The 22,144-nt window shown below is 46.1% G+C and overlaps 1 protein-coding gene across 3 annotated transcripts in view; it reads left to right on the top strand.

Moving 5' to 3' along the window:
- The window catches only part of ttll4 (tubulin tyrosine ligase like 4), a 111,146-nt gene that overhangs the window by 70,367 nt on the left and 18,635 nt on the right, over nt 1-22,144 (top strand). For all 3 annotated transcript variants that reach the window (XM_033024884.1, XM_033024885.1, XM_033024883.1), the window contains 5 exons: nt 505-627; nt 5,351-5,449; nt 12,882-13,016; nt 17,119-17,238; nt 19,940-20,030. In XM_033024884.1, coding sequence (XP_032880775.1) covers nt 505-627; nt 5,351-5,449; nt 12,882-13,016; nt 17,119-17,238; nt 19,940-20,030 — 568 coding nt within the window. The remainder of the gene's footprint in view (nt 1-504; nt 628-5,350; nt 5,450-12,881; nt 13,017-17,118; nt 17,239-19,939; nt 20,031-22,144) is intronic.

Raw genomic sequence — 22,144 nt, 5'->3', positions numbered from 1 at the left:
CTCCAGCATTTAGTGTCTATCTTCGGTGTAAACCGGCAACTGCGGTTCCTTCCCATGCATTCAGGCACAAAGAAAATCTGGTCTATGCCATAGCTAATGGAAGGACTGTTTAGAAATCTGATAACAGAAGGGAAGAGGCTGGTCCAGACAAAGAATGTATATAGTACAATATTAATCACAACTTGTTATGAAATATGGTTAATTTGCTTCAGATGCATTATTTCGTGTTCGTATTCTAGGACTGCACAAAACTTGAGAGTCTTCAATATACAACAGTCTTTAATGCTTTACCCAATGCTGGCAGCAAGACTACTCCAAATGGCTGCACACTCACTCACTACAGACTGGGGAAAAAACTATATACAAAACATCTCCTTCTGTCCTGTGCAGCACCACCTGCTGCACGGGAGGAGCAACGGGTCCTCCCACCCCACACAGTCCACCAAACATCACACTTTCCCTCTTTACAACGCTAACATGTTCATTTTTCTTTTTATTGATCAGGTATTCATCTTCCATGAAGAGTCTTAGTAACAAATTTATGCATCTCACAAACTACAGTGTAAATAAACTAAATGCAGAATACAAGCCCAACAGTGATGGAAAGCTCTGTCAAGGCCATAAGTGGTAAGTCGGAGTTTTGGACCCTTTTATGTCACGCGGTGGGTGCTCTGTTCTGGAGTGCACTGGACTACTTTCTATTCCCCTAGATGTGTCCATCTCCACATCTCCAACAGAACTCACACTTACTCAACACTATTAAATTTGAGTCGCCTTGATAACAAACTGGACTGGTCTGTCAACTCTGACTCCCTCTACAAAAAAGGCCAGAGCAGACTCTTTTTCCTCAGAAGGCTCAAATCCTTCAATGTGTGTAATGATATGCTGCACATGTTTTACAACACTGTGGTTCAAGTGTTATTTTCTACGCTGTTGTCTGCTGGGGCAACAGCATTAGTGCAAAAAACAACAAGAAGCTGGTCAAACTGGTTAAACGAGCTAGCTCAGTGCTGGAGGGGAGAGTAGACTCTGGGATGGATGTGCTTGAGAGGCGTATGACGCACAAGGTGCAGGTCATCCTGAAAAACCCCGGGCATCCCCTCCATTTAATTCTGGAGAGTCAAAAGAGCACTCGGAACAACAACCGGCTCCTCTCCCTGCCCTGTAGAACGGAGCGGTTCAGGAGATCCTTCACCCCTGCAGCCATTAGATTTTATAATTCGGACCGCTAGGCTGTAGGGGGATGCATTTTGCAATTTTTAATTTTTAATTGTTAATTATTGGTCTTTTTAAGTATTTATTGCTCTCAGGTAGTGTCCACATTGTATTCTATGTATTTTCTGTCTGCGTTCGTTTTGAATCTGTGGGTTTGTTGGTTGGGGGCTTCTGGACATCTGAATTTCCCTGAGGGGATCAATAAAGTATTTATTATTATTATTATTAATATACTTCGGCGAAAAGAAAGTAGCCAGGCCAAAATAATCTATACACGATGTGTAGGGAGGAACTGCAGAGGCTAGTTTATACTCCCCCACCCTGCTCATTATTCTATGTTCACTGCTCATTATTCTATGTTCGCTCTTCGGGGTGAGATGCTAACTGCATTTCGTTGTCTCTGTACTGTACACTGCACAATGACAATAAAGATTGAATCTGAATCTGAATCTGAAGATCGAATTGGCATTCAATCCAATTTGAGATTCCAGCTACCAAGGTGTGTACCGCAATTCGTTCTTCCCCCGCACAATTAAAGCATGGAATAGTCTTCACCCTACCATAGTTACCCAACCAGATGCAACTAAATTTAAGGTAGCTCTTTCTTCCCAAAAACCCTTTCTGGCTTGTCCTCCCTCCACCACCTCCAGTTTAAATTCCATTTGGAATATTTTAGAGGACCAAGAAACCAAGAAGATAGCCACAGTCTTAGAATAAAGGGGAGGTCATTTAAGACTGAGAAAAATATTTTTCACCCAGAGAGTTGTGTATTTATGGAATTCCCTGCCACAGAGGGCAGTGGAGGCCAAATCACTGGATGGATTTAAGAGAGAGTTAGATAGAGCTCTAGGGGCTAGTGGTATCAAAGGATATGGGGAGAAGGCAGGCACGGGTTATTGATAGGGGACGATCAGCCATGTTCACAATGAATGGCGGTGCTGGTTCGAAGGTCCGAATGGCCTCCTCCTGCATCTATTTTGTATGTTTCTATGACACAAAATTGCTGGAGTAACGCAGCGGGCCAGGCAGCATCTCTGGAGAGAAAGGAATAAGTGAAGTTTCGGGTTGAGACCCTTCTTCAGACTGGGAGTCAGTCAGAGGCGAGGGAATCTAGAGGTATGAAAAGTTAACGAACAAATCAGCACTGATGATTCAAGAAAGGTGGAGCCCATAAAGGTCCATTGTTGCTGACCTTTCTGTCCTGGGCTGCCTCCACTGTCAGAGTGAGGCCACACGTAAATTGGAGTAACAGCACCTCATATCTCGTTTGGGCAGCTTACCAACCCGACAGTATGAATATTAATTTCTCTAATTTCAAGTAACCTTTGCATTCCTTCTCTCTCTGTTTCTCCCCCACCCGAGTCATCGTGCTAGTTGCACGGTTTGTATCCCTTCATGATCACCTCTTCCACCGCCAACAATGGACCATTGTGGGCTCTGCCATTCTTGAGTCATCGGTGCCGGCATTAACTTGTTCCCTGGAAGAAAATAAAGCACAAAGGGTGGCACGGTGGCGCAGCGGTACAGCTTGCTGCCTTACGGCGGCTGAAACACGGGTTCGATCCTGGGCCGCCTCCTTGCCATAGAGGGAGTACAGAGAAGGTTCACCAGACTGATTCCTGGGATGTCAGGACTTTCATATGAAGAAAGACTGGATAGACTCGGCTTGTACTCGCTAGAATTTAGAAGATTGAGGGGGGATCTTATAGAAACTTACAAAATTCTTAAGGGGTTGGACAGGCTAGATGCAGGAAGATTGTTCCCGATGTTGGGGAAGCCCAGAACAAGGGGTCACAGTTTAAGGATAAGAGGGAAGTCTTTTAGGACTGAGATGAGAAAAACATTTTTCACACAGAGAGTGGTGAATCTGTGGAATTCTCTGCCACAGAAGGTAGTTGAGGCCAGTTCATTGGCTATATTTAAGAGTGAGTTAGATGTGTCCCTTGTGGCTAAAGGGATCAGGGGGTATGGAGAGAAGGCAGGTACAGGATGCTGAGTTGGATGATCGGCCATGATCATATCGAAGGGCCGAATGGCCTACCCTGCACCTATTTTCTATGTGCCTATGTTTCTAAGGGTGCTGTCTGTATGGAGTTTGTACGTTCTCCCCATGACCGCGTGGATTTTCTCCAAGATCTTCGGTTTTCTCCCACGCTCCAAAGATGTGCTGGTTTGTAGGTTAATTGGCTTGGTATAAATGTAAAAATTAGAAACAGAAAGGTGCAGGAATAGGCCATTCGGCCCTTTGAGCCAGCACCGCCATTCAATAACATCATGGCTAATCATCCAACATCAGTACCCTGTTCCAGCTTTTTCCCCATATCCCTTGATTCCCTGAGCCCTAAGAGCTAATCTCTAACTCTCTCTTGAAAATTGTCCCCAGTGTGTGTGGGATAGTGTGTAAGAGCACCTTTGTCTGTTTTACATAGCCAGGCTCAAAGATGCACAGTGCCACAACTAGTATATCTGCTACCTCACAGCGCCAACAATAAAGCTCCCATAGCACTCTCTGGTGCAAATCTTTGGTTTTTAGTTTTTTTTTTTTTTAATCAATATCTTTTAAATTTCGTTTTCAGGACATAACAAAGTGCAAAGTTGTCTATTTGTTACAGACAGAGTGTACGAAAAGAATAAATACAACTTATGCTAACATATAACAAGACAACATCAATAAAAGAAAAATGAGATACCAAAAATAATCCTGCCCAGTCACTGCCAGTGAGCATATGCAAATATCAGCCTGTCACAACAATAATCCACGATAAATGAATGGGTAGACTGTTAAGCTGTTAAACTGTGCTTGATGATCAAGCATTTATAAAGTCTGGAATGCATTTAAGAAAAGGTCCCCATGCTTTCTGAAACCTTCCATTTGAATGTTGAAGTGAGTACCAGATTTTCTCGAGCTTTAGGCAGGACATAATATCTGTCAGCCATTGTGTATGAGTGGGCGGGGTAGGTTCCGTCCACCTGAGCAGGATTGTTTTAGTTTATTTCAGATTAAAGGTACAGCGTACAGCATACACTTGAGTCCAAGCTGGCCAGCATCCCCGTACACTGTCACTATTCTATACACTTGGGACCATTTACAATTCTTACCAAAGCCAATTAACCTACAACCTGTTGTGCTGAAGCAAAGCAAGAATTTCATTGTCCTATCTGGGACACATGACAATAAACCCTCTTGAATCTTGAACTTGTACCTCTTTGGAGTGTGGGAGGAAAGTGGAGTACCCGGAAAAAAGTCACGCGGTCACGAAGAGAAGGTAGAAACTCCGTACAGACAACACCCGTTGTCAGGATCGAACCCGGGACTGGCGTGTGAGGCAGCAACTCTATACTGCGCCACCGCGTTGAGGGAGTGCAGCGTAGGTTTACAAGGTTAATACCCGGGATGGCGGGACTATCATATGCTGAGAGAATGGAGCGGCTGGGCTTGTACACTCTGGAGTTTAGAAGGATGAGAGGGAATTCTTATTGAAACGTATAAGATTATTCAGGGTTTGGACACGCTAGAGGCAGGAAACATGTTCCCGATGTTGGGGGAGTCCAGAACCAGGGTCCACAGTTCAAGAATAAGGGGTAAGCCATTTAGAACTGAGATGAGGAAACACTTTTTCACACAGAGAGTGGTGAGCCTGTGGAATTCTCTGCCTCAGAGGGCGGTGGAGGCCGGTTCTCTGGATACTTTCAAGAGAGAGTTAGATAGGGATCTTAAAGCTAATGGAGTCGGGGGATATGGGGAGAAGGCAGGAACGGGGTACTGATTGGGAATGATTAGCCATGATCACATTGAACGGCGGTGCTGGCTCGAAGGGCCGAATGGCCTACTCCTGCACCTATTGTCTATTGATAAGTTCACAAGTAATAGGAGCAGAATTAGGCCATTCGGCCCAAGTCTACTCCCCCATTCAATCATAGCTGATGTAACTTTCCCTCTCAACCCCATTCTCCTGCCTTCTCCCCATAACCCCTGACATCGTGTTGTTGAAGCTATTCTTTCCCGTCCCATGTCAAGTATTTCCCAGCCACGCTTGTCTTTCGTATCTTCAAAATTGCTCTTCTCGCTTGGTTTTATCACTCAACGTACAGGTGAAACTGATGGTACACATTGCTGTTTCCCCCTCCTTTCTAGGAGTCTTAAGGCGCTGTGGCTGTATCTTAATCAAAAGGGAGTGAAGATCGAACAATTACAGGAACAAATGAAGGATGTGATCATTAAAACAATCATAGCGTGAGTAATAACACCTGTCTAGGTATAACAAATGACTTTTGTTACTCGTCTCTGCATTTTATTGGGACCGGTCACAGCTTGGTCTGGGAACAGCTACATCCAAGACCACAAGAAATTGTAACGAATTGTGGACACAGCCCAGACCATCACACAATTCTTTAGGACCGAGATGAGAAAAACATTTTTCACACAGAGAGTGGTGAATCTGTGGAATTCTCTGCCACAGAAGGTAGTTGAGGCCAGTTCATTGGCTATATTTAAGAGGGAGTTAGATGTGGCCCTTGTGGCTAAAGGGATCAGGGGGTATGGAGAGAAGGCAGGTACAGGATACTGAGTTGGATGATCAGCCATGATCATATTGAATGGCGGTGCAGGCTGGAAGGGCCGAATGGCCTACTCCTGCACCTATTTTCTATGTTTCTAAACCCACCATTGCATGTTCCCCAAGTTGCACCAGCTTCTCATCTTCACCCAACAAACAGCTTATAACGAAAGGCCTGTTTCCTTTATCACCGGTTTGCATATTTAGATTAGATTAGATTAGATATAATTTATTGCCACACAGCCAGGCTGGTGGAAATTTGGGTTGTCTGCAGCGATACAATAATAAAGAACACACAACCACAATAAAACTGTAACACACGCATCCACCACAGCATTCATCACTGTGGTGGAAGGCACAAAATTTGGCCAGTCCTCCTCCATTTCCCCCCCGTGGTCAGGTCCAGAGTCCAGAGTCAGTCCAGGATCGGCTCTTCCTCACCGGAGACCGCGGCTTTAAGTTGTTGTAGGCCGCAGGCCGGCGGTCGAGATTTAAAGTCCCCGCCGCAGCCAGAAGCACCGTAGACTGCAGGGCCGGCGGTCGAAGCTCCCCTCCAGGGGTGATGGTAAGTCCATGCCGGACCCGCGGTAGAAGTCGGCCGCGGGCCGGCAGTGATGGCTTCTTCTTCCCCCGGGTCCCCAACGTGAGATCCCGGGCTGTAGACGCTGCACCAGCTGGAGCTCTGCAGACCGCGGCTTCAGGCTGCGACTTCAGGCTGCCGGCTGCCCCGGGTCAGCGAAACGGAGCGCTCCCCTCCAGCGAGCCCCAGCGAGGGTCGCCCGCTCCACGCCGAGAGTCCACGCTGCGCCCACCGCTGAAGCCCCGGGCGCGTCTCCGGGAAAGGCCGCGTCGATCCTTGATGTTAGGCCACGGAGGAGGCGACCTGGAAAAACTCGCCTCTCCGTGGAGGAGGCGACCAAAGCGGTTTCCCCCACACCACCCCCCACATAAAACACACAAAGAAACATTAAATACAGACTTTAAAACATACTAAAAAAATAAAAAAAGGTTGAAAAACTGACGAGCTGCATGACATGGCTGCTGCACAGAGCAGCGTCCCCTATCTTTCATTCCTTGTTCTTTATCTCTCTACATCTCCTATTTTCCTTTCCCCTGATGACTAGTTTGAAGAAGGGTCTCGACCCGAAACGGCCTTGCACGAACGTCACCCATTCCTTCTCTCCAGGGATGCTGCCTGTCCCGCTGAGTTACTCCGGCATTTTGAGTCTCCCTTCCATTGACTCCATCTACACTTCACGCACACCGGCAAGGCCAGCAGCACAATCAAGGACGAGTCGCCCCCTGGCCACTCCCTCTTCACCCCTATCCCATCAAAAGGTATAGAAGTGTGAATACGCACACCTCAAGATCCAGGGACAGTTTTTCTTCCCAGCTGTTATCTAGCAACTGAGCCACCTTACTGCAACCAGAGAGCAGTCCTGAACTACTATCTACCTCATCAGGGACCCTCAGACTATCTTTAATCGGACATTCATTTCCACATACCTCGACCACTGAATTAATTTCCTCATACCTCCACTCCATCCTATCCCCACTGGACCAATCCCTCCCTACCTATGTCCAAGACACATCACACGCTCTTCGTCTCTTCAACGACTTCCATTTGCCAGGCCCTCACTCATAGAAACATAGAAAATAGGTGCAGGAGTAGGCCATTCGGCCCTTCAAGCCTGCACCGCCATTCGATATGATCATGGCTGATCATCCAACTCAGTATCCTGTACCTGCCTTCTCTCCATACCCCCTGATCCCTTTAGCCACAAGGGCCACATCTAACTCCCTCTTAAATATAGCCAATGAACTGGCCTCAATTACCTTCTGTGGCAGAGAATTCCACAGATTCACCACTTTCTGTGTGAAAAATGATTTTCTCATCTCGGTCCTAAAAGACTTCCCTCTTATCCTTAAACTGTGACCCCTAGTTCTGGACTTCCCCAACATCGGGAATAATCTTCCTGCATCTAGCCTGTCCAACCCCTTAAGAATTTTGTAAGTTTCTATAAGATCCCCCCTCAATCTTCTGAATTCTAGCGAGTACAAGCCGTACAAGCCGCGTGTACTCCCTCATCTTTACTACGGATGTCCAGTCACTCTACACCTCCATCCCCCACAAGGAAGGGCTTAAAGCCCTCCGTTTCTTCCTCGACTGCAGAAACAGCCAATTTACGCCTATCAATGCTCTCCTCCGCCTCGCAGAGCTGGTCCTTACCATCAACAACTTCTCCTTTGACTCCTCTCACTTCCTCCAAGTCCAAGGCGTAGATATGGCCACCAGCATGGGCCCCAGCTATGCCTGCCTCTTTGTAGGGTACGTCGAACAATCCTTGTTCCACGCGTACACTGGCCCTATCCCCGAGCTCTACCTCCGCTACACTGATGACTGCATCGGTGGCTACCTCCTGCACCCATGCAGAACTCACTGACTTCATCAACTTCATCACTAATTTCCATCCGGCATTCAAATTCACTTGGACCATCTCCGACATCTCCCTACCGTTTCTAGATCTCACTGTCTCCATCACAGGAGACAGACTATTGACCGACATCTACCACAAACCCACTGACTCCCATGGCTATCTAGACTACACTTCTTCCCACCCAGCTTCCTGTAAAGACTATCCCCTGGTCCCAATTCCTCCTAGAATGAAGTTTTCCATACCAGGGCATCGGAGAGGTCCTCGTTCTTTAGGGAACGGGGGTTCCCTTCTTCCATTATAGATGAGGCTCTCACAATGGTCTCCTCGATATCCCGCAGCTCCGCTCTTGCTCCGCCTCCCCCCATTCTAAAGGACAGAGTCCCCCTTGTCCTCACCTTCCACCCCATCAGCCGTCGCATGCAACATATAATCCTCCGACATTTTCGCCACTTCCAACGGGATCCCACCACTGGCCACATCTTCCCATCTCCACCCCTTCCTGCTTTCCGCAGAGACCGTTCCCTCCGCAACTCCCTGGTCAACTTCCCACCCAAACCACCCCCTCCCCTGGCACTTTCCCCTGCAACCGCAGGAGATGCAACTTGTCCCTTTACCTCCCCCCCTCGACTCCGTCCAAGGATCCCGACAGTCTTTACAGGTGAGGCAAAGGTTCACTTGCACCTCCTCCCACCTCATCTACTGTATCAGCTGTTCCAGCTGTCAATTGCTGTACGTCGGCGAGACCAAGCGCAGGCTCGGCGATCGTTTCGCTGAACACCTCCGCTCAGTCCGCCTAAACCTTCCTGATCTCCCGGCCGCTCGGCACTTTAACTTCCCCTCCCATTCCCAATCTGGCCTTTCTGCCCTGGGAGAATTGGAGGAACAGCACCTCATATTTTGCTTGTGTAGCTTACAACCCAGAGGTATGAACATTGACTTCCCTAACTTCAAGTAGCCCTTGCTTTCACTCTCTCTCTATCACCTTCCCTGTTCTCCCACCAGTCTTACTGTCTCCAACTACACTTTATCTCTGTACCTACCGCCCACCCCTCTGACATCAGTCTGAGAAGGGTCTCGACCCGAAACGTCACCCATTCCTTCTCTCCAGAGATGCTCCCTGTCCCGCTGAGTTACTCCAGCATTTTGCGTCTACCTTTGATTTAAACCAACATCTGCAGTTCTTTCCTACACATTTAATCGGACTTTACTGGCTTTACCTTGCACTAAACGTTATTCCCTCATCATGTATTTGTATATTGGGAATGGCTGGGTTGTAATCATGTATTGTCTTTCCGCTAGCTGGTTGGCACGCAACAAAAACTTTTCACTGTACCTCAGTACACTGCTTCTCCTTGCGTTGGAGGCAGCAGAAGTTATGTAACACCCTCCAGGCGCTGTAGCCAGTTAGGCCTTCCGCATTCTAGCTGCAGCAGGGTGATGCCATCCGGTTCCACATCCGTAGATGCCCGCCCCTAACAAGGGCGAACGCTCCTGTTTGGCGCCAAGCCGCGGCGACTGAGGTTGCAATAAGGCTGCACTGAGGTTGCACTAGGGCTGCAAGCCGTGGCAACTGAGGTTGCACTAGGGCTGCAAGCTGCAGCAACTGAGGTTGCACTAGGGCTGCAAGCCGAGGTGACTGAGGTTGCACTAGGACTGCAAGCTGCAGCAACTGAGGTTGCACTAGGACTGCAAGCTGCAGCAACTGAGGTTGCACTAGGACTGCAAGCTGCAGCAACTGAGGTTGCATTAGGGCTGCAAGCTGCAGCAACTGAGGTTGCACTGGGGCTGCAAGCCGAGGTGACTGAGGTTGCATTAGGGCTGCAAGCCGTGGCAACTGAGGTTGCACTAGGGCTGCAAGCTGCAGCAACTGAGGTTGCACTAGGGCTGCAAGCTGCAGCAACTGAGGTTGCATTAGGGCTGCAAGCTGCAGCAACTGAGGTTGCACTGGGGCTGCAAGCTGCAGCAACTGAGGTTGCACTAGGGCTGCAAGCTGCAGCAACTGAGGTTGCAATAAGGCTGCAAGCCGCGACAACTGAGGTTGCATTAGGGCTGCAAGCTGCAGCAACTGAGGTTGCACTAGGGCTGCAAGCTGCAGCAACTGAGGTTGCAATAAGGCTGCAAGCCGCGACAACTGAGGTTGCATTAGGGCTGCAAGCTGCAGCAACTGAGGTTGCACTAGGGCTGCAAGCCGAGGTGACAGGTTGCACTAGGGCTGCAAGCTGCAGCAACTGAGGTTGCATTATTCTTGCTGCTGTCTCTGTTTGTTGTTGTTCGCCTGACTCGGGTCAGTTGACAGGGTTCACCACGGGGAGGTCGACAACATGAGCCCCATCTCAGTACACTAAATAAACTAAACTAAACTGAACTCTTTCCAGCTTAATAACCATATAACAATTACAGCACGGAAACAGGCCATCTCTGAGGTGCAATAGTAATTTTAAAAATAAATAAATAAATAAATGGTATCAGGACCTGGCATTGGGAGATAAAACAACAAAAACAGACTTGGTTGGTAGTCTTTCTGTGGAGTTTAATGTTATAATAGAGCGATTGTCCTTACTTTCTTTTTCTTTCTTTTCTAGGGTCTACTTTCTTACTTTGCTTCCTTCTCTAACTTCTTTTCTAAGGGGCTTTCTTTTCCCAACACTCTCTTGCACTTCACAACTCTTGCGCACCTTCTTTACTTTCCTTACTTCTATCTTTTTCTTAAAGCTTTAAAAAAAAAAAAAATGAAGCGGTACAAAAAAATGTATTAAGATATATGTGTTGTGGAAAAAAAAAAAAAAAAAAAAAAAAAAAAAGAAACAGGCCATCTCGGCCCTTCTAGTCCGTGCCGAACACTTACTCTCACCTAGTCCCATCTACCTGCACTCAGACCATAACCCTCCATTCCTTTCCCGTCCATATACCTATCCAATTTATTTTTAAATAATAAAATCGAACCTGCCTCCACCACTTCCACTGGAAGCTCATTCCACACAGCTACCACTCTCTTTTTTTTTTATTTTATTTTTTTTTTTAATATATTTTTTTATTAAAGGTAATCAATTACAATGCTTCAAACAACTTTACATCAAATTAATTCAATTTGCATTAAGTAAAACACTAGTAATACTTATCTACTATTTTTTTTAGAAATAATGATAGAGAAAGAATAGAACAGTTATAAATCATTAAGAGAGTGATTAAATAATAATTTGATTATATATAAAAAAGAAAAGAGAAACGAAAAAAAAAGAAAGAAAAAAAAAAAAAAAAAAAAATTTGAGAAACCACAATATGTATTATTAATAACACTACTACAAGTGATAGTATCAATAAAGACATATATGTTAATTCCAATATAAAAATGAATTATTCTCACCAAATCCCGCAGGGTGCACGCCGAGCTGTGTTGCCAAGAACAGCTACTTCTCTAAATACTGTATATATGGAGACCATATCTGTTCAAAAGAATTATACTTGTCCAATAGGACAAATCTAATTCTTTCCAGATGTAACGTCTCCATCATCTCTGTTGCCCACATTTTGGTTGTGGGGGATAATGTTCCCTTCCAAAATTTCAATATGATTTTTTTCCCAATTATCAAACAGTAATCAAAGAAATGTCTTTGATTTACTGTAAGTGATAGATGTAAATCCGGAATTCCAAATATTATTAGCTTTGGGTTAGGGTCCAATTTAACTTTGATGACTTCAGAAATAACTTTAAAAATTTCTGTCCAGTAATAATTCAATTTAGGACATGTAACGAAACTATGTATTAAATTTGCCTCTGCTTTCTTGCACTTATCACAAATAGCGGAGAGATTCGGAAAAATACTATTTAATTTAGTTTTCGAATAATGTAACCTATATAATACTTTAAATTGTATCAGTATATGTCTGGCGTTTAATGAACACCGGTGTATTCGTTGTGGACTTTCTTCCCAGTTTTCTTTTGTTATAGCCAATCCCATTTCATTTTCCCATGCTTGACGATATATTTCCGTTATTGGATTCTCCTTATCCAAAATGATGTTATATATATAGGCTATTAATTTTTCTGTATTTGGATAGCTACCACTCTCTGAGTAAAGAAGTTCCCCCTAATGTTACCCCTAAACTTCTGTCCATTAATTCTCAAGTCATGTCTTCTTGTTTGAATCTTCCCTACTCTCAATGGGAAAAGCTTATCCACATCAACTCTGTCTATCCCTCTCATCATTTTAAAGACCTCTATCAAGTCCCCCCCTTAACCTTCTGCGCTCCAAAGAATATAGACCTAACTTGTTCAACCTTTCTCTGTAACTTAGTTGCTGAAACCCAGGCAACATTCTAGTAAATCTCCTCTGTACTCTCTCTATTTTGTTGACATCCTTCCGATAATTAGGCGACCAAAATTGTACACCATACTCCAGAATTGGCCTCACCAATGCCTTGTACAATTTTAACATTACATCCCAATTTCTATACTCAATGCTCTGATTTATAAAGGCTTAATGGCAATGTTCCGATAGCAGGGCGATCAAAACTAATACTCCATGTGCGGCCTCACCAACATCTTGTGAAGTTCCACCCTCTATCTCGATTCACTCAATGTAGTGACCATTGTTAACTTAAGATTGTTTTTTCATTGACATGAATGTAGCCGGTTTCAGTTTTTATTCATTTTGTGTATTTGGCTTTGCAGTTCTGAATCTTTCGTGAATAGTCAGATAAACCTGTATGTAAGAAACCGTTACACCTGCCACGAGCTCTTTGGATTTGACATAATGCTGGACGAGAACTTGAAAATGTGGGTTCTAGAAGTCAACATCTCACCAAGGTATCAGTATAACCATTGAAATGTTCAACTACCTTAATTGATGTTGTGTCTAAGCTCGGCACTGGCAAGTTGGTGCATTCTTCTGAAAGATCTTTCAACTCTTATTGTAGTCATAGGGTCATATGGCTTGAAAACAGGCCCTTCAGCCCAACTTGGCCACACCGACCAACATGCCCCATCTACATTAGTCCCACCCACCTGCCTGCATTTGGCCTATATCCCCCTAAACCTATCCACGGACCGAGACCCTTCTTCAGACTGATGTGGGATGGGGGGGGCGGGAAGAAGAAAGGAAGAGACAGTGGCTGTGGGAGAGCTGGGAAGGGGAAGGGAGAGAGGGAGAAAGCAGGGACTACCTGAAATTGGAGAGGTCAATGTTCATACCACTGGGGTGTAAACTACTTTCCCCCTCCCATTCCCAGCTCTCCCACAACCCAGTGTCTCCGCTTCCTTTCTTTGTCTCGCCCCCACCCCCACATCAGTCTGAAGAAGGGTCTCGACCCGAAACGTCACCTATTCCATCGCTCCATAGATGCTGCCTCACCCGCTGAGTTTCTCCAGCATTTTTGTCTACCTTCGATTTTTCCAGCATCTGCAGTTCTTTCTTAAATTACCCACGGGCCTGTCCGTTTCTTAAACGTTTCAATAGTACCTGCCTCAACTACCTCCTCCGGCAGCTCGTTCCATGCACCCACCACCCTTTGTGTAAAAAAAAGGTATCCCTCAGGTTCCTATTAAATCGCCCCCAAACCTTAAACCTTTATTCTCTGGTTCTCGTTTCTCCAACTCTGGGCAAGAGACTCCGTACGTTTACCCGATCTATTCCTCTCGTGATTTTATGCACCTCTATTAGATCAGAGTCATTAGATTATTAAGGACCTGTCCCATGAGCATGTGACTGCATGCGGCAAGCGCGACCTAACGTGGTCGCTTGAGCCGTACGGCCTCGCGGGGCCGGTCCCACTTCGATCGACGGAGCCGTATGGAGTTGTGCGGAGCTGGTCCCGACATCGCGCGGGGCTCCGAAAAACTGACCGTGTTCAAAAATTCCGCGCGGCAACGGCCTGCCGGCCCGCAGCCGCCTCGACGCCGTACGCAGTGTCTCGACGCCGTACGTCACCTGGGAACTTCGCTCGAACTTCACGTCACTCACTCGACCTCCGTGCGCCGCCGCTTCCGGTTTGGTCGCGATTGCCGCATGCAGGTCGCATGCTCGTGGGACAGGCCCTTTAGTTTATTAGATTAGATCATCGTCAGAGTCCTGGCCTGCTCAACCTCTCCCTATAGCTCAGGCCCTCGAGACCTGGCAACATCCTCTTAAATGCTGGTTTATTCCAATTTGCAATTTGACAACATCTTTCCTATCGCATGGTACCCAGAACAGAACTCTAAATGTGGCCTCATCAATGTCTTATGAAACTGCAACATGGCCTGCCGACATTTATACTCAATACTGTGACTATTCTCTGCAGAAGCTTGCTTTCATTCTGTTTCAGCACCTGCTTTTTTTTCATCATCGTGTACATAGCTGAAATCAGTCTTAAGCAGAAAAGGTTGAATGAAATAAGTGGTAATGGGGATGCTCAAAGGGCGTATTACAGCCAAGAAGAGTTGAGTTTAATTCTTAGTTTAGTTCAGAGATAACAGGCCCTTCGGCCCACCGCGTCCACACTGACCAGCGATCCCCGCACACTAACATTATCTCACACACACACACACACAGCAACTTACATTTATACCAATCCAATTAATCTACAACCCTGTGTGCCTTTGGAGTGTGGGAGGAAACCGGAGATCTTGGAGAAAACCCACTTGGTCACGGGGGGCCCACTCCTTACAGACAGCCCCCGTAGTCAGCATCGAACCCGGGTCTCTGGTGCTGTCAGCGCTGTAAGGCAGCAACTGTACCGTTGCGCAACCGTGCCTTAGTTCCTTGGTTTCCTTTTCCTGCAATGCCTTTTCTAACTGACCACCAGAAGGCGCAAGAAACCAACTTGACATAAGTGTTCCTGTAAATCTTTAGTTCATCTTTAGAGTAGTTGAAAGTTTTGAATGCATCGACTAAAAATGTCTTTAATGACTCATGGTGTAAGGAGTCCTACTTTAGCTTACTGTGAGGAGACCGTGTGGTAGCTGGTCCCTTGGCCCACACAGACCGCCGATCACCGTCTCCCACTTGTCCTATGTTAGCCCACGTTCTCATCCACCAGGGGCAATTTTCAGAAGGCCGATTAACCTACAAACAAACCCGCGCGTCTTTGGAATGTGGGGTGAAACCGGCGCACCCGCAGTGAACTCCAGCGGTCACGGAGAACGTGCGAGCTCCGCATACACAGCATCCGCGGCCACGATGGAACCCAGGTCTCTGGCGCTATGAGCAAGTGGATCTACCTAGGGGACGGCACAGTGGCGCAGCGGTAGAGTTGCTGCCTTACAGCACCGGAGATCCGGCATCGATCCTGACTATACGGAGTTTCCGTTCTCCACTTGTCCGTGGAGGGTTTTCACCGGCAGCTCCAGTTTCCTCCCACATTCCAAAGATGTACAAGTCTGTACGTTAATTGGCTTGGTAAAGATTGTAAATTGTCCCTTGTGTGTAGGATAGTGCTAGTGTATATAGGGATCACCAGTCAGGGTGAACTTGGTGGGCCGAAGGGCCTGTTTCTCCTCTGTATCTCTAAACTACACTAAACTAAACTACTAGCCATGCTACTGTGCCATCCAAAGCACTCGTATACGCTGGAGTTTAGAAGGATGAGAGGGCATCTTATTGAGGGTTTGGACACGCTAGAGGCAGGAAACATGTTGCCGATGTTGGGGGAGTCCAGAACCAGGGGCCACAGTTTAAGAGTAAGGGGTAAGCCATTTAGAACAGAGACGAGGGAACAGAGAGTTGTGAGTCTGTGGAATTCTCTGCCTCAGAGAGCGGTGGAGGCAGGTTCTCTGGACACTTTCAAGAGAGAGCTAGATGGGACTCTTAAAGATACCGGAGTCAGGGGATATGGGGAGAAGGCAGGAACGGGGTACTGATTGGGGATGATCTGCCATGACCACATTGAATGGTTCGGAGGGCCGAATGGCCTACTCCTGCACCTGTTGTCTATTGTCAAGGCGAGTTGATAGATAATATTCAGATGGAGTCTCATTTGACCTGAACTTTCAATTCCACTTCTCTCACCACAAGTGCTGCCTGGTGATTTAAATGTTTCTGACATTTTAATTCACATTTCCAACATCAACCTTTTATTTAGTTTTTTTGAAGGCTTATTTGCAAAATAGAAAGTAATCTAATTGGGAGCTTAGCTTAGAGTTACAGCACAGAAACAGGCTTTTCGGCCCTCCGAGTCCATCCCGACCAGCAATCCCCACACTTTAGCACTATCCTACACACACTAGGGACAATTTATTTAAGAAGGTACTACAGATGCTGGAAAATCGAAGGTACATAAAAATGCTGGATACTCATCGGGTGCAGCAGCACCTATGGAGCGAAGGAAATAGGCACCGTTTTGGGCCGAAGGTTTCGACCCGAAACGTTGCCTATTTCCTTCACTCCATAGATGCTGCTGAACCCGCTGAGTTTCTCCAGCATTTTTGCGTACCTAGGGACAATTTACACTGTTACCAAGCCAATTAACCTACAAAACCGGTGTGCCTTTGGAGTGTGGAAGGAAACCGATGATCTCAGAGAAAACCCACGTGGTCACGGAGAGAAACTCCAAAGATAGACACAAAAAGCTGGGGTAACTCAGCGGGACAGGCACCGTCTCTGGAGAGTGGAATGGGTGACGTAGAAGATGTCTCGACCCAGAACGTCACCCATTCCTTCTCTCCAGAGATGCTGCCTGTCCCGCTGAGTTACTCCAGCATCTGCAGTTCCTTCTTACACACGTAAAAAACTCCGCACAGACAGCACCTGTAGTCTGCATCAAACCCGAGTGCGAGGCAGCAACTCTACCGCTGCGCCACTGTAACACAAGTTATAGTTTAAAAAAATCTTTGCTTCTGGTATAGTTTTAGCTTGCAGCAGCTGATGTAGGCATATGTTATGCTTTGGTACTGAGCCAGTGTAACTTTCAATTTTCTCTTATCTTTTCATCAGCCTCCATTCAAATTCCTCATTGGATGTTAACATCAAGGGGCAGATGATCAGTGATCTTCTGAATCTGGCTGGATTTATTATTCCTCAAAAAGAAGATGTGACTCCAAATGGCACAAAAAGGTAAAGAATTTTGCTATTTTATTTCCCCGTTTAGTTTAGAAATACAACGCGGAAACAAACCCTTTGGCCCATCGAGTCCGTGCCGACCAAGGATCGCCCGTCGACTAGCACTATCCTACATTTCTTCTGCAGTTGTATAAGGCTCTGGTGAGACCACATCTGGAGTATTGGGTACAGTTTAGGTCTCCTAACTTGAGGAAGGACATCCTTGTGATTGAGGCAGTGCAGCGTAGGTTCACGAGATTGATCCCTGGGATGGCGGGACTGTCATATGAGGAAAGATTGAAAAGACTAGGCTTGTGTTCACTGGAGTTTAGAAGGATGCGGGGGGGATCTTATAGAAACATATAAAATTATAAAAGGACTGGACAAGCTAGATGCAGGAAAAATGTTCCCAATGTTGGGCGAGTCCAGAACCAGGGGCCACAGTCTTAGAATAAAGGGGAGGTCATTTAAGACTGAGGTGAGGAAAAACTTTTTCACCCAGAGAGTTGTGAATTTATGGAATTCCCTGCCACAGAGGGCAGTGGAGGCCAAGTCACTGGATGGATTTAAGAGAGAGTTAGATAGAGCTCTAGGGGCTAGTGGAGTCAAAGGATATGGGGAGAAGGCAGGCACGGGTTATTGATAGGGGACGATCAGCCATGATCACAATGAATGGAGGTGCTGCCTCGAAGGGCCGAATGGCCTCCTCCTGCATCTATTTTCTATATATCTATACACTTGTAACACTTTACAATTCATACCAAAGCCAATTAACTTACAAATCCGGAGTGTGGGAGGAAACCAGAGCACCCAGGTTAAAACCCACGTGGTCTCGGAGAGAACGTAAAAACTCCGTACAGACAGCACCCGTAGTCAGGATTGAACCCAGGCCTCTGGTGCTGTGAGGCAGCAGCTCTGCCACTGTGCCGCCCCCATTTTCCTTTGGTGGTATGGTGTACACTAGACCAGATCTTGCTGTCATCTGAAGAAGGGTCTCGACCCGAAACGTCACCGATTCCTTCGCACCATAGATGCCTCCTCACCCGCTGAGTTTCCCCAGCATTTCTGTCGACCTTTGCTGTCATCCATGGTCATTGCATGCCCATATTTGCCTAGTCTGCAATGGAGAATCTCATTCCCTCACTTCTCTCATTCCACCATTGACTCTTTCTACACTTCACGCGGCCTTGCAAAAGCAGTCAGCATAATCAAAGGTGTGTCCCACCCTGAGACGAGGAAACACTTTTTCACACACAGACTTGTGAGTCTGTGGAATTCTGTGCCTCAGAGGGTGGTGGAGGCCGGTTCTCTGGATACTTTCAAGAGAGAGCTAGATAGGGCTCTTAAAGATAGCGGAGAGCCGGGGGATGTGGGGAGAAGGAAGGAACGGGGTACTGATTGCGGATGATCAGCCATTAACATTTGGAATGGTGGTGCTGGCTCGAAGGGCCGAATGGCCTACACCTGCACCTATTGTTTATTGTCAATTGCAATTATGAAATTTTCCAATTATTGACATCTACACCATTAATTTTGCCGGTATATGAGAGTCAATGGTTGTTTGTGTTTTTGTTCTTTTAAATCTTTTATCCCGTGTCTTTTTATATATTATATATTTATATATTATATATTAATGATCTGGATGAGGGAATTGAAGGCAATATCTCCAAGTTTGCGGATGACACTAAGCTGGGGGGCAGTGTTAGCTGTGAGGAGGATGCTAGGAGACTGCAAGGTGACTTGGATAGGCTGGGTGAGTGGGCAAATGTTTGGCAGATGCAGTATAATGTGGATAAATGTGAGGTTATCCATTTTGGTGGCAAAAACAGGAAAGCAGACTATTATCTAAATGGTGGCCGACTAGGAAAAGGGGAGATGCAGCGAGACCTGGGTGTCATGGTACACCAGTCATTGAAAGTGGGCATGCAGGTGCAGCAGGCATTGAAGAAAGCGAATGGTAAGTTAGCTTTCATAGCAAAAGGATTTGAGTATAGGAGCAGGGAGGTTCTACTGCAGTTGTACAGGGTCTTGGTGAGACCACACCTGGAGTATTGCGTACAGTTTTGGTCTCCAAATCTGAGGAAGGACATTATTGCCATAGAGGGAGTGCAGAGAAGGTTCACCAGACTGATTCCTGGGATGTCAGGACTGTCTTATGAAGAAAGACTGGATAGACTTGGTTTATCCTCTCTAGAATTTAGGAGATTGAGAGGGGATCTTATAGAAACTTACAAAATTCTTAAGGGGTTGGACAGGCTAGATGCAGGAAGATTGCTCCCGATGTTGGGGAAGTCCAGGACAAGGGGTCACAGCTTAAGGATAAGGGGGAAATCCTTTAAAACCGAGATGAGAAGAACTTTTTTCACACAGAGAGTGGTGAATCTCTGGAACTCCCTGCCACAGAGGGTAGTCGAGGCCAGTTCATTGGCTATATTTAAGAGGGAGTTAGATGTGGCCCTTGTGGCTAAGGGGATCAGAGGGTATGGAGAGAAGGCAGGTACAGGATACTGAGTTGGATGATCAGCCATGATCATATTGAATGGCGGTGCAGGCTCGAAGGGCCGAATGGCCTACTCCTGCACCTAATTTCTATGTCTTCTATGTATACCACTGAAGGAGATGCAATGAAATTTTGTTGTACAGTTGTTGTGCAATGGCAATAAACGTATTTGATTTGATTTAATTTGCATAATTATTTTTTTAAATTGTTCCACAGCGCATCCGCATCCAGGCCAAAGAGCAGTGATCTTACACCAGATGAGAAACTGAAACGGGTCTATTACCTGAGTCAGAAATCGCCACCTAAGGTAAGAAGTCTTTCGGAGAGGCAGTGAACTGCGGTCTTTCCCCCATCACTAGCATTTATTTCGAGAGGACCTGAATATAAAAACGGGGATATAATGCTGAGGCTTCATAAGGCGCTGGTCTGACCGCATTTGGAATATTGTGAGCAATTTTGAGCCAGTATCTGAGGAAGGATGCGCTGGAGAGGGTCCAGAGGAGGTTGGTCTAACATATGATGAGCGTTTGACAACTCTGAGCCTGTACTCGCTGGAGTTTAGAAGGATGAGGGGAGAACCTCATTAAAAATTACCGAATAGTGAAAAGGCCTGGATAGTGTGGATGTGGAGAGTTTGTTTCCACTAGTGGGAGAGTCTATGACCAGAGTTCACAGCCTCAGAATAAAATGTGGAGGAAACCCATGTGGTGACAGGGAACGTGCAAATTCCGTACAGACAGCACCAGTGGTCAGGATCGAACCCGGGTCTCTGGCTTTGTAAGGCAGCAACTCCACCACAGAACCACTGTGCCGCCCACAGGTTCTGACTGTCTACCCTATCTATGCCTTATGAATTTTATATACTTTCTCAAAAAGGCTGGCAGCTGCCTCAAAAAGGCTGGCAGTATCATCAAGGACCCTCAGGTAGAAGGTACAGGAGCCTGAAGACTGCAACGACCAGGTTCAGGAATAGCTACTTCCCCACAGCCATCAGGCTATTAAACTTGGCTCGGACAAAACTCTGAACATTAATAACCCATTATCTGTTATTTGCATTTTATCAGTTTATTTTGTTCATGTGTATATATATTTATATTATGGCATATGGACACACTGATCTGTTCTGTAGTCAATGCCTACTATGTTCTGTTGTGCTGAAGCAAAGAAAGAATTTCATTGTCCTATCAGGGACACATGACAATAAACTCTCTTGAATCTTGAAGTCTCACCACAACCTCCAACGTTCCAGAGAAAACCATCCAAGTCTGTTCGACCTCTCCCCATTGCATAAATCCTTTAGTCCAGGCAAATATCTATTTCATTATCTGAACATTAGGCCTTTTCATTATAAATGCTCACGCCAGCCAGCGGTATGAATATTGATTTCTCTAACTTCATACAGAAAAATAGGTGCAGGAGTAGGCCATTTGGCCCTTCAAGCCAGCTCTGCCATTTAACTATGATCATGGCTGATCATCTAAAATCAGTACCCCGTTCCTGCTTTCCCCCCATTTCCCTTAATTTCTTTAGCCCTAAGAACTAAATCTAACTCTTGAAAACATTCAGTGAATTAGCCTCCACCGCCTTCTGTGTCAGAGAATTCCACAGATTCATAACTCTTCGGGTGAAAAGGTTTCCTCATCTAAGCCCTAAATGACCTACCAACTTATTCTTAAACTGTGACCCCTGGTTCTGGACTTCCCCAACATTGGAAATATCTTTCCTGCATCTAGCCTGTCCAATCCTTCGAGAATTTTATATGCTTCCATAAGATATCCTCTCATCCTTCTAAATTCCAGTGAATACAAGCCCAGTCGACCCATTCTTTCATCATATGTCAGTCCCGCCATCCCGGGAATTAACCTGGTGAACCTACGCTGCATTCCCTCAATAGCAATAATGCCCTTCCTCAAATTAGGAGACCAAAATTGCATACAATACTCCAGGTGTGGTCTCACCAGGGCCCTGCAGTTGGACCTCTTTGCTCCAAAACTCAAATCCTCTCGCAAAAAAGGCCAACATGCCATTAGCTTTCTTCACTACCTGCTGTACCAGCATGCTTACTTTCAGTGACTGATGTACAAGCACACCCAGGTCTCGTTGCACCTCCCCTTTTCCTAATCTGACACCATTCAGATAATAATCTGCCTTCCAGTTCTTGCCACCAAAGTGAATAACCTCACACTTATCCACATTATACTGCATCTGCCATGCATCTGCCCACTCACCCAACCCTTGTTTTCCCTCTGTTCCTCCACCACCCTAGTTATCATATTAGTTTCACTGTCCTCCTGATTAATTGTAGTGATTGTATACCTCGTTGTCACCTTCTCTCCCCCCCCTTCTACATTTCCTTGATCACCGTCTGCTTTGATCTGTCATTTTCACACCTCACCCTTCCATACCTCTGGTCTCCCTCTC

Source organism: Amblyraja radiata, chromosome 7 (genome assembly GCF_010909765.2).
Source record: "Amblyraja radiata isolate CabotCenter1 chromosome 7, sAmbRad1.1.pri, whole genome shotgun sequence".
Taxonomy (NCBI): domain Eukaryota; kingdom Metazoa; phylum Chordata; class Chondrichthyes; order Rajiformes; family Rajidae; genus Amblyraja; species Amblyraja radiata.
The sequence above is the reverse complement of the archived record's forward strand: the minus strand, read 5'-3'. Positions and strand labels throughout refer to the sequence as shown.